The sequence below is a fragment of the Juglans regia genome, chromosome 4 (assembly GCF_001411555.2).
Source record: "Juglans regia cultivar Chandler chromosome 4, Walnut 2.0, whole genome shotgun sequence".
Lineage (NCBI taxonomy): Eukaryota > Viridiplantae > Streptophyta > Magnoliopsida > Fagales > Juglandaceae > Juglans > Juglans regia.
In genome coordinates, this window is record NC_049904.1 from 23,442,797 (window position 1) to 23,455,825 (window position 13,029).

A 13,029-nucleotide genomic window follows, 5' to 3' on the forward strand; every position below is an offset into this window, starting at 1 on the left:
TTTGGTAGCTTATAGGTGTAGCTGTAGCGGTGCAATAAACATTTTCTTATATTAATTCCATCATTTCTTGTAACACTTTTGACTGTTTTGAAAGGGATTGGGATGTTCTAAATTAATCTTGAAAAGTTGTCATATTCTAAATTATTTAAAAATTCTGTGAAGCTTTTACAATTACCCCACTCAAACTCAATGCAGCCGGCCATGTCAATTTCCTTGTAAAATAATGTAGTGTATATGTGGTTAAGATGAAATATTGTGTAATTAAATTCATATGTTTTGTGATGAACAACTAGTTAATTACCATCATTAAATAGCACAATGATGTACTATTGGGTTGCTTATCCTTCTTTGCCATGCTTCTCAACCAATTTTCCAAGGGGGCTGGAGTGACACCTAAATCATAAGGCTACAAATTATTTGAGGGGATGAGGTCACCTGCTTGTTTTTTAGCAGCTGTCCTCATATACATGATACACACACACACACATATATATATATATATACTAGCGGTTGGGTAATGTGCGAGGCACATTTGCCCAGTTAAAAAATAATTTATTTTGTAAAATATAAATATGTTTTAGATTAAAAAAAAGAAAACGTAATCATAAGTAAAATAAGTAGTATATAGAAAATTTTTTTATGAACTCAATTTCTGTACCTAACAAGTGAAAAGAGATGTGGAGAATTTTTGTGATAGTGATAGTACTTCACTGCATAAATCGAAGCAATCCAACCGAAGAAAAAAAAATGAGAAGTGGTAAAATGAATGGTTGGATTTAAATCTTAAAAATTTTAATGTACCAGCAGCAGCCTCGTCTTTCAAAAAACAACACACGTAGACATCATATCCTTAGATATGATTTGGATCGATGTATTAATAGTAGTGACATGGTTTGTGAATAGTAATATATAAAATTATTTGGATTAAGATGTTTGATTTGATTGTAGAAAATGAGAGAAAAAAAGTTAAAATAAAAATATTATAAAAGTTAAAATATTATTGGAATATAATTTTTTAATGTAGTTTTTGTTTTAAATTTAAAAAATTTATATTTAAGAAAATTGTAATGATTAGATTAACAAATAAAAAAATATTTTATATTTAAATAATATTTTAAAAAATATATAAAAGTTTCTGAAAACCTAAGAATATATTAATCTCTTCCTCGAACTCAATAATTTTGTTTGAGAAGAGATAGATTGTCAATTCCCTCCTGATTTAATGATGTTGTAAATTTTTTATTTTTTTTAAAATGTTTATGATGATTAAAAAAATACATGAAAAAAAGAAAAGAAAAATAAAAAAATGAAATACATATTCATGACATATTTTCAGGTTACTTTTTTATTAGTTGTAACAGTTCTCTTTAGTTAATTAAGAATATTATCATATTTAAATTATGTTAAAACTCTAATTATTTATATAGTTATACTTTTTTAAAAATATTTAACAAAATTTCATTATTTATTTAATGATGAAATATTAGTATTTTATAAATGGCTTGGTTATTTTGAAATTAGTGGTACTTGTGTAAAATCCTGTATGGCGTAAGATTTTCTAATTGATAAAAAAAAGCACGTTTGCCACATCTGTCAAATTGAAGAAAAAAATAAAGTGTAATTTCAAATATTAAAATAGTCTAATGTATAAGAATAAAATTATTATTTATTTATGTTCATCATTTATTATGAAATTTAAATTATATTAAAAATTCAAATTAATTAGATAGTTTTTTTCTCTTAAAAATGTACAGTAAAATTTCATCATTTATTTAATGATAAAAAATTAGTATTGTATAAATTAAAGTTGATTTTTAGTGTATGATATAATAAACAGTAATAGGATATGCGAAAAAAACATGCGAAGAAAAAAAAAACAACTTCTTTATTGATCATTTAAAACTTAAAAATTAATATTTTTTTCACTTTTTCTTTCTTCCTCTCTCTCATTTCCTATGCACGATTGCGGTATTACGTCGCACATTGGCATTCACACGAATAAAAAAAAAATCTTTACTGTTCATCGTTCATCATACAGTTGATGAATAGTAATAAGATAAGATAAGATAAGATTTAAAAAAAAAAAAAAACCAGCAGATTTAGAGTCACATTGGCATTCACACGAATAAAAAAAAAATCTTTACTGTTCATCGTTCATCATACAGTTGATGAATAGTAATAAGATAAGATAAGATAAGATTTTAAAAAAAAAAAAACCGACAAATTTAGAGTTACTGTTCACGATGAACAGTAATGAATAGTAACATTATACGCACTTTTAAGTATAGGCAGAGATATATGGTGATCATATGCTTTGGTGGGTCTAAGAAGGTCGTTATAGTTGAATTGTGGACTCTAGGGGATATAATTTTCCAGCTTCTTACACCCAATTCCTGACAAACTGAGGTGCTGGTTTCTTTCATTGATTGAGATGGTGGCAAGATATTTTAGAGTTTCATTCTTGCAAAGATGTTCATTGTTTGTGGATGATTAGAGTGTAAATCCTACAAGGAAAGCAATGAGGTCATTCTCATCTTTCACACAAAATTCCTACACGCTCACTCTCTTTTTGTTTGTGGCCAAGAAACTAATATTACCACTAGAACGAGAAATACATGAAAAGAGGTCAAAAGTCAAAAAAAAAAAAAAAAACTATAAGTTGGAGCAGCTAAGCCCGATTATCAGGAGCTTGATTTCTCATTGCCTGCACTTTTATTATTTTAAGTTTCTGTTCACACTTTGAATAGAGCAAGAATTTCAAAACATCAGTGGCTGTCATCACCAGTACTGTATGTAGTGGGTGAGATTGACCAAAACTAAAAGGCAGATATTATTAGATGCCCATTCTGCTTCAACTTTTGGTAACCTGCTAACTAATCGGGCACGAATTTTTATTATCAATGATATGCTCAAGATTGCATTGAAAGTGTAAAGCAACATACTGCCTAGACTTTTGCTGCAAATCTAAGGCTTTTTGGTCCCTTCAAAAATTCAATGTTTGGTAAAATGTACCATCGATGTGTTTCGTTTGGGCCCGATTTCTATTTGGGAAAACTGTGGTGTGAAGGTGAATTTCACACCCCTAATGGGAGGAGGACACGTCATCTTTCTATTATTTTTACCTTATACCCAAATACAAGTGATAAAAATATTTTTACAACTTTCAGAGTATTGATATTGGTTTCATCAAAAGTCTGGCCAAATATAAAATATAACTTATTTCTTTCAAACACAGTCGAATTAGATTAGTCAAAAGCTAAATTGAAAACTTTGAACTACACATTAAAACACATTTTTCCTTGTTACTGTTTACAACCCAAATATGTTTTTTTTCCGGTTTACAACCGTCTTTTAATTTTTCGTATGTAGATACCAAAACTGGTAAACAAGTACATGTCATATTGTGATGGTACGAGTCATTGAAACTGACAAGCAATAATTATAGTAAACAAGTAATAGATGATGAGGCCATAGAAGTATGATGTGAGTAATTAGGTTGAGAAAAAAAAAAAAAAAAAAGTTAGAAATCAATAATTTAAATATCAAATTAAATTATTAATGTATATATGATTAGTATAATTGTAAAATTTGAAAACAAAATTAAAATATTATTATTAAAAAAATGACAAGCAATAATTATAGTAAACAAGTAATAGATGATAAGGCCACGGAAGTATGATGTGGGTAATTAGGTTGAGAAACAAAAATAGTTGGAAAATAATAATTTAAGTATTAAATTAAATTATTAATATATATATGATTAGTGTAATTGTAAAATTTGAAAGCAAAATTAAAAATATTATTATTAAAAAAATAATATTATATTATTATTTTAATGAATATTATGACTAATCTAATATGAAGTTATAGATAGAGAAATTTTAGATTTATCAAAAACATATAATTTTCACTAAATTTTAAAGAGGGATTTGATGAAGTCAATGCGTCGCTCTCTCAAGGACATCAAAGTCACTCTCTGTCAATCTCCATCGCGGTGCAAGGCTGTCGAAGTCCGGTGTAGTTATCTCTCAGTCAATCTCCGGCACCTTTTGCACCGCGTCCTGTTCAAAGCGGCTCTCTTTTACAACCGCCTTAAAATCCAAGCTCCAAACTAACTAGAGGCACATCTGAAACCTAGGCCTACTCCTTTGAAGCCAACATGACCAAGACCTTCAGAACCAAGAGAATCCTTGGCTTCTACAATGGGACCGTGCATATTTTCCCTTAACATCTACTCATTCGCTTTTTCCATTACATGCTTCAATACATACATACACTCATCTTGTCGAACTTCGATTGATACCCATCTTATCTTATGATTCCCTTGTTCATCGTGGTAACAGGGAATATCGTTTCTGAAATAATTGTGCACAGGTAGTTCATGCATGCAACAACATAGGCCGAAGCTAAGGTCAAGAGAGGAAGTTTTCCAAGAAAGTGTATATATAAGACGACAATATAGTGGCCGATGAGAATAATTTTTCTTCATAAATGGAAAAATATTTCCTATTTGAATACACCAAGTTCTTATATGCTCCAAGACAATCAAAGTTCATTAGTATTATATCTTGCATTTCTTTGATGCTAGACACGTAATTATATGCCAGAGGAAACTACATTTTCTTCGATGATTGAACAAGATAGAGAACGAATTTATATGCGGCAATTACAAATATTACAGAAAGGCAAAAAGAAAGAAAGAAAGAATATTTCCTGTCATTTCCTGCACTCTTGACACACGCTGCAATGCATATCAACTTCTACTTTCAGCTCTGATAACAGCAATCAGGGCTCTTGAGCCCATTGCAAAATTTGCTTTGGCAGCTAGACTTGCAACCAGCATCTTCCAAAGTTCCCTTATTTAATTCCCACTTCTATGGTTTGGAAATATCTATGTAGCTCTATCTAAGTCTTGATTTGTCAGGCCTGTAAGAGTACTTCCAATTATTGATCATTGTGTGTGGGTAAGAGAATTAAAATGAGCTCGGTGATCCTCTAAAAACAATTAAGTGCCATGAAGAGGATTACCTATGCATGAGGGATCTGTAGAAGAATGAATGAGATGAAATACAACGACAGGAAAATGGCAGCCCCGGCAATAAAGTTATATAGCAGCCGCTGGTTGTCTTTTGTGGATATGAAAACCGTCTTCAGTGTATTAGTTAATTCAAAAATCCGAAGAGAGACCTGCATAAGCAAGTCCAGAGAGCAGCAAAAAAATGTAACAAAAGTGGGTCATGGTTAGTACTAGTGGCATATGAAGAATTAAAGGGTCAAGAAGAAATATGCTTACAAGGACATAAATGGCAGTAGTGAGCATGAAGTTAAGCAGGGGATATTCTGGGACAAGAGAAAGAAGCCACTTAGGCTGTCCATTAGGCACGCTTGATCTGCAGATGCATATAGGGAAGTTAGAAACACAACTGAGTTGAGTCAGCATTTTGCCTCTGTCAATTTCTTTATCCGTGCATTTGCATGTTTGAGTTTTTAGGACTTTTCCCTGGTAATGCCAGAAGAAATGAGACAAGGAAAGATATCCACTTGTGCTCAGTGCCTTGGATTCTCCCCCTTCTTTTTATTTAGATTTGGGAAGGGACATGACGTTTGCTTTGATATTAATTTATATAATTAAAAATGAAATTTTCAAGTACTTCTTGGAAGTTTTAAGAAGAAAGCTTAAATATCACATCCAAAAAGTAAAAATAAGGAAATGTTTTTGAATTCATAGTATTAATTTACTCCCAATAATGGTTACATGAGATTACGGACTTATATAATACAACATACATCAAGACTTAAAAAATGGCATCATCTAACCAGTAAAAGCAAGACATGTAAGCAGATCAACTCAATAAAGATGTTTTCAAAATAAATAAACACAGATTTATTATAATGTTAGTATAACGTAGCACTTGGCAAATTGGTGAAATATAAATGAAATGAATAAATTTACAAACCTCAACCAGATATGGAACTGAGAAATATAGGTCTCCAAAGTAATCTTGCCCAGCCACCTAATAATGCCAAGTGGAACAATAAAAACCTCAAAATATGGTAGCAGAATACATTCAAGATCATATACAAAAAGCCATTCAATATTCCTGTAAAGGGGGTGGTTCAAGTATTAAATGGTTCAATTGTACAGATAAGAGAACATACGCAAAAAGAGTCAATGAGAAACTCCGAAACTGCTGAGTGAAATTTCGCAAGCAAATATAAACTCTGATATCACAAAGAAGGCAAATGGTAAGATGCTGGAAGATGAACAAGAAAGAGTTACTTGATTGCACATTCCATATGGGAAAGTAACATTAGAATAGGAAAAATAAAGTAACTAATCAATACTCACGTTATAGGAATCCACGATGTGTAGGGATGGTATTTGTTGTATGTAACCTTGTCCAGCTTATAAATACATTCATACCACAAGTAACCAACCTAGAAAATAAATTAAAATGAAATAAAGACAAAGAGAAACCCAAAATAGATAAACAATAATGTGTAAACAGATAATAAGTATACTGTGGTCACAAAATCAGGCAACTCACAAATAAAGAAACTGCAACAATGCTTGCTTTGATGGAGATTCTCCTTTTGATCTCACATTCCTCCAATTTCTCCATCCATTTCTCAACCTAGCATGTTCACGTATTTGAAACTTTTAGTGGTTGGCACACCAAGAAAGCAAGAAATAGCAGATGATCAGACATTCAAGAAATTACATTGGGGTGATAATATGCATATATCATTCCATTGATCCATATATACCGATCAAGTCCAGATCTGAAATGCCATTCATGCAGACGAGGGAGATCTGGTTTTGCAGGATCAGTATACCCTGTCATTAAAAGTAACGTCACGCATATGAAGCCAGTAGGTATACACATAATCATATATTTATTCTAAAAAATACCTTGAACTTTTGCCAATGGAGTAAGCTTAACAAAATTAAATTTATCATATTAAATCCATACAAATGTCTTCACCAATATTATTACACGGAATATGAGTCCATAAATAAATTCGCATTAAGAGGAAAAGGTGGTGAACGATCGAAGTTCAAGGGTGATAACACTGATAAGCAAACCGACTAGATCACTCTAATCAAATCGCTCCCAAACCTGAAGCCCACAAACTAAAGCTTTAAATCCCAAGTATGAGTTGGGTGCTCTCCAACTTCAGCAAAGTTCACATAAAGAACTAAACTAAAGAAGCTGACTAGCTGAGCTATGAAATGACTTGCTAAATTTCAGATTAGTATTGATGTAGGAGCAAGTAAAAAATAAAGGGCAAAAGGCAACACAAAATTGGTTACTAACCTAAAATGAAGGCTAGTGGACGCCAGAATATGTAAAAAACTCCAGGAATTTCCCAAATCAAGATAACCACAAGAAAGCATCCAAGAATCTTCACAGCCATCACTGAGCGTATCTCATTGTACTTGTTAAAAATACCAAGGGTTCCATACACCATTAATGTGAAAAGCGTGTGCATTGGACAGATGTAGTACAGCATATAGTCATTGTTCAGAACAATGCAACAAAATGCTACAAAGAAATTTAGCCGCCACATCATCTGCATAATATAAAAGACGACTTAGAAGATCTTAGATTAAAAACATACAAAGAAAATAAAGCTGTCAATGGTTGTTTGAGTTAAATGGTTATACGGTCTATTACCTGAGCAAAGCGTGCAATGCTAAAATCCTTTCTAATGTAATAATAGGAAAAGTTGCCAAATCCAGTCATCCAAACATATGCAGCAATAAACATACGTATTGCATTGTATATCTCCGTTGCAGCAAAATAATGGTACATTAGAAATAAGACCTGCAAAAACATAAAAAGAAATGTAGATGCCACTTCAGACATTAAACTGATGTCAATCCCAAAAGGTTGTCGCATTATCAAAACCTTAACATTCCAATAAAAGAAAAACCAAAACCAAATAGTTTCACAATTTCTCAGTAGCTTTTATTATCCAAACCATAATACATGGCTGGAATGAAATAAAATAGACCACAGGCAAGAAAGTTTTATGATGTTAGAAAAAACGAATATAATCGAAGGTAAATAAAGCAGTTTCGCAGATGTAGGAACACAATTAATGCAAGAACACATACTACAAAAGAATGAAAGCACTTAGATTTCTTTTCTTAAGTGAAAGTTAAACGTTACTACTAATCACAAGTTGTGAGCTTTGAAGACTACTTGCCTGCATCCATCCTTTCCATTCCTCAGTTTGATGCCGATTGAGGTAAAGTAAGGATTTTCCAGAGAATGCTGACACATCATTATGCTTCTTCAAAGAAGTCATTGCTGAAACTATGATAAGGAGAATGTAGAGAAAGAGGAAAAGATCACGATTGTATTTCTGCCCAAGGAAAGAATTGACAAAGATTATCAAAATTGTTAGTAATATATTCCAGCCAATGGTGTGTATCATCATCTGAATTTTAAGCATACAGTATGCAAAAAAAGAAAAAAGTAGGGAAAATTTTAATCAACCCCTTTGAATAACTATACTCTCCAAACTACCACTCTGTGTAATTTAGCCCTTCTTTAAGATCAAATCTTAAAGATCGTGTCACATCACTTATTTTCAAAATGGGGGGCTAAATCACAACTTTGGTCGTTTTGTAGTCATATTGCAAAAAGAATGGTAGTTTGAGGGGGTAAAGACTGTAAAGTGTGATTTTCCTAAAAAGTTAATGTTATACTATTATCTAATGTTTTACCAAATGAAAATTCATGTCATCAAAAAGTAAGTTGTCTGGAATGAAGCAGTACTATACTCATGAACAAAAGAACAAGTGTCCAGAATTATATAGGAAAAAAAGCGCCTTGTGGAGATAATTATGCATCATAATATCTTCGGGTAGCATCTGAGGATAAAAACTATCCTAAACAGAATCACGGATGGGACTAAGGAAACATAGTCAAAGCAAGACAAAAGCACCTTTGTAGATCCTCCCAGTAAATTTGTACGATCACATATGTAGAAATACAGCAGAATTGCGCCCAATTCAGACCTACGTGAGTGTAATGTGATATAAGAAAGAGAGAAGGCTAAGTTTTGTATCTCAATAAAAAACATTGTCACTTACATTGCTCTTAAAGTTGCTCTATTTTCTAGCAAAAAGGAGTCGTCCATGGTCAGGAACCTACAAACATGAAGAGCAGAAGGTAAGAACACTTGAGACAATAAAAAATGAAACTCCATAAGGATGAAACATAGTAAGCGACCTAATTAGATTCGTTTTTATTGATAAACTATGAGACTTTGCAGATGCTGATCTTGTGAGACCTCCTTCCAGCAAAGTAGTCCGATCATCTTCTTTGATTGTCTCCTTTCCCAATTCAACCATATTAATGTCTGAATGACTGCAACCCATAAAACTTATCATCAGAGAATATTCTATCTAAAGTATCTTTATTTCTTCCTCTCAATTTCACGAATAACAATCTCCTATATTTTGAAAATATATCAAACAGAAGATGAGACTTAGCATCTGTGCCCGAAGGAGAAAAGTGAAAAAACTAGTTAAATTAAATATTAGAAAACTAATTTCAATAAAACTTAAGAAATTGCAGCATCAAATGGAGATCAAACCCTTTTAAATTGAGACACATGGTATAAAGAATAAAATTAGTAGGATCTGTTAGTTCTCTCTCTCTCCCCCCCCCCCCCCCCTCCCTCTCTCTCTCTCTCTCTCTCTCTCTCTCTCAATGCCTTTTAATGGCCAAAAGATAATAGCAGTACTTATAAATGATCCCACCCTTTGTTGTATTCCACAAATTATTTGGACCACCATAGAGCTCCAATATGGGCCCCCACTCTTTCTGTCAATGTGATGCATTGCCATCTTAGGATTTCATCTAGTGTTGCCGCAGCACCGTCCCTCAATCAATTTACTCCCTGATACTGTTTCTTAACCATGTTCTGTTTTTGGATTATTTTTTCAAGGAATATAGGAATAGGAAACATGGGTTTCAGTTTCTTTTCCTCACAATTGATTTGTCTCACTTTTCAGCTTTGGGGTTAAAGGTGGTTTCTTTCTGCTTGGGTGCCAAGAAAAATGATGCTAAAGGAACAAAAACTGGTAGGAAGGGATTGAGTTTCCCCAATTCTAGATTAGACTCATTAAGAGAGGTTTTTATACCTTCAAAATTCTTTTTCTATGCACAATCAGAAACTTCCTTTTTGTTTAGTGTTTTAAAGTGGAGATTTTTACTTTACATTGGCATCAAAACGTGATCATATGGGATAAACAATTAGCATAAATCAGAGGAAATATTAGAAAATTTTTAGGTCAGTGAACTGCTAGCCAACCAAAAAATAGAATCTTCAATCTAAGATGATGCCTCTTCTGCTTGCACTTTATCTTTAACAGGCAGTTTTGCTCAATAGAGCAAGAAAACTAGCAAGGAAACAATTCTAAATTTCTCACCCTATTCCGAGGCAGCTGCTTGACTCCTTCAACCATTCTAAAAGAGAAGAGGGTTTGGCATAGCCACCAACCATAGTATCATAATCCAAGTATACAATTATGGACAAGTAAAAGAAGGGAAGCAGATTGAAATTCAGTATTGGTTAAAATATTTAACATACAAGTATCTGGAAGCCAATCGAAACCACCAAAGATTCAAATAATCCCAATCCATAAAATTTGTACCCCCCATGTTGAGAGAAGAAACTTACACTTTGGAAGGATGAGAAGATTTCCTATATTCAAGGAACTCTGAGTATATCCATGCGACAAAAATTTGTACCATTCCAAGCAAAAAGGACACCTAGAAAAAATTAAGGAATATCCATTAATAACGGGAAAAGTTTTGTCAAAGGAGAAAATAACTAAACAGAGACAGGCAAACAGAACAAGAAAGAGGACACAGTCCCTCAATAAATTCTGAAAATGACATGAAAAGGAAAAAAAAAAAAAAAGTTGTTCTAATGGAATAGATGTTGATTAGGAAAACAACGGCAAAAAATTGAGCTGCCAATAATGAGTACCATATTTTCATATTGGGCTAGCATCAAAATGTAATCGTTGGGAGAATTCCAAATTAATATGGAAGGGTAAGAAAATCAAACACAAGAAGCAATATGACATGCACATTTGCCAAGCAGTGAAGTCTCTTACAGAATTGGGATTGGGGAAGAAGCAATATGGCATCCTAAAACCAATTGGGATTGGGGAAGATGCACTCAAGTCTTTTACAGAATTCAATCTCATGCCCACAAGTCTATTTTTAGAGTGGTCGCAAAGAGCGTTATTGTGGATATCCAACAATCCCTCTCTTATGATGATGCTCCTGAGACTTGAATCAATGACTTCTAACTCTGATACTAATTGTCAGACCGTGAGCTGCCACTCTACCTAAAACCAATTGCTATTAAAGAAGGCACACTCTCAGGGCACTGTTTCCAGACACCCGGTCCCAATAAAAAAAAAAAAAGGAAGGCACACTCAAGTCTTAAATATTCAACATCACACCATGCAGGCTTGTTTTAAAGTGGTCGCAAGAAGCAGTATTGTGGACACATCTCAACAAAATTGGTAGCAAATCTTGAAAAACAATACACATGAATCCAAGGAGTGTAGCAAATTTGAGGAAGGTGCCTCAAGCAAGTTCAAAGGATTTCAATATAGCTCATTGTCACATGAAAGAGACAATTATTTAGGGCCAAATTGTTAGCTCTTATTGCAGTTTCCATGTAAGCAATTTACCATCATTGAACCCAATTTCGTCACTAGCTGGAATTGCTCAAATAATATTTAGGCTGAACAAACTATTAATTAGATAAGGCAGTAACTTTTCTCTCTCACAAATACAAGCCACCAAGTTAACAAGCACCCAATATGAGCTGAAAAGTTAAATACCAATTGACAGTCGAAAAAATGAACCATGAATGGATCCATTCGTAGATAAATAAAAACATGAACATTAATTTGGAGTTTGCAATAAATGCATCAAAAGAAACAATTTGCCACGTAGAACCAAAGGCATGAATTTAGAAGAAGCAAATAAACAATCTGAACAAAAACTTGCACATGCTAAGAGACACATAAACACTAACATACTGGTAAGTTTAAAAATGATAATATACACATTGCATGATAAATGGACTCCTCTTCAGATCAATTGCGCTCTCTAATTTCCAAGAAAATGTTACAAAAGAAAAAGGCTTGCATGCTCGACAAAATTCATGATGTACAAACAGACTTCAGCCCGAACCACATTATTAGCCCATAATATCAACTACCAATTCACCATTCAATTCAACCATGTCTGTCCAATGTTCTCAACATCCACCCAAAAATGAGCAAAAAATTGAGAATATGACACAAAAGCATGCATAAAACCTCACCTGACCGGGCGTTAGTGGCTCGGAAACCACCATTTCCGGTCCCGCAAAACGGTTGGAAACTGCCAAAACCCCAAGAAAAATTAACCACGTCAATGGATACCAATGCAGTCATTGTAACCATATGGCAACCAAAAATACATTATAAAAAGTAGAATTGTGAAATTCGAATGGCAGATGGAGCGGAAAAGTACCCTAGCTAGAGATGGAAGAGAGAGAGAGAGAGAGAGAGAGATCCAAATGCAAGAGGAGCGAGCAAGAGGAGTAGAAGAAGAAGGAAGAGGAGAAATCCTTCGCTTAAAGAATGGAGAAAATGTCGGAGGGTGAGTCCCTCTCACTCTGTCTGGATCTGTTCATAGCGGTTGATAGCTGTTGCGGTGGTTTGAGTTGTGGTTGTGCTTTTATTCTCAATCGGTCACTCCTCACTTGACTCACTATTCAGCTTAAATTTTTCATTTCAGAATTAATGACATTTGCAATGAGTACGCAAGTCTTGCGTATTATTTTTAAAAAAATTAATTAATCGTAAATTTTTTTAAAAAATAAAAAAGTAAATAATATTTATACAATTTCATGATTATATCTAATATTATTTATAAAATGTTAATTTATTAATATAAATTTCATATTTACTCAATTGTTTTTAAAAAGAACTCTTGC

At 33.0% G+C, this 13,029-nt stretch overlaps 1 protein-coding gene across 1 annotated transcript; it reads right to left on the minus strand.

The window, feature by feature from the left end:
* Positions 1-4,459: 4,459 nt before the first annotated feature.
* On the minus strand, positions 4,460-12,725 carry LOC108990224 (protein REDUCED WALL ACETYLATION 4-like). Its single transcript, XM_018964113.2, has 17 exons — positions 12,564-12,725; positions 12,373-12,431; positions 10,702-10,793; positions 9,246-9,383; positions 9,107-9,163; positions 8,959-9,031; positions 8,215-8,373; positions 7,680-7,829; positions 7,320-7,575; positions 6,723-6,838; positions 6,549-6,635; positions 6,350-6,438; positions 6,160-6,222; positions 5,958-6,014; positions 5,294-5,390; positions 5,029-5,187; positions 4,460-4,926 (listed from the first exon to the last, which is right to left on the minus strand). The coding sequence occupies exons 2-16, from the start codon at positions 12,403-12,405 to the stop codon at positions 5,029-5,031; spliced, it is 1,626 nt and encodes a 541-aa protein (XP_018819658.2). The 5' UTR covers positions 12,406-12,431; positions 12,564-12,725; the 3' UTR covers positions 4,460-4,926.
* Between the last annotated feature and the right edge of the window lie 304 nt (positions 12,726-13,029).

Excerpts from the sequence above, each read along its gene's own strand:
- LOC108990224 (XM_018964113.2), bottom strand. The coding sequence starts at position 12,405 with ATGGTGGTTTCCGAGCCACTAACGCCCGGTCAG. Across the intron at positions 6,439-6,548 it reads TTGTTGCAGTTTCTTTATTT|GTTGGTTACTTGTGGTATGA; the intron begins GTGAGTTGCCTG and ends TTTATTTTCTAG. Across the intron at positions 6,223-6,349 it reads ACATCGTGGATTCCTATAAC|AGTTTATATTTGCTTGCGAA; the intron begins GTGAGTATTGAT and ends TTGTGATATCAG.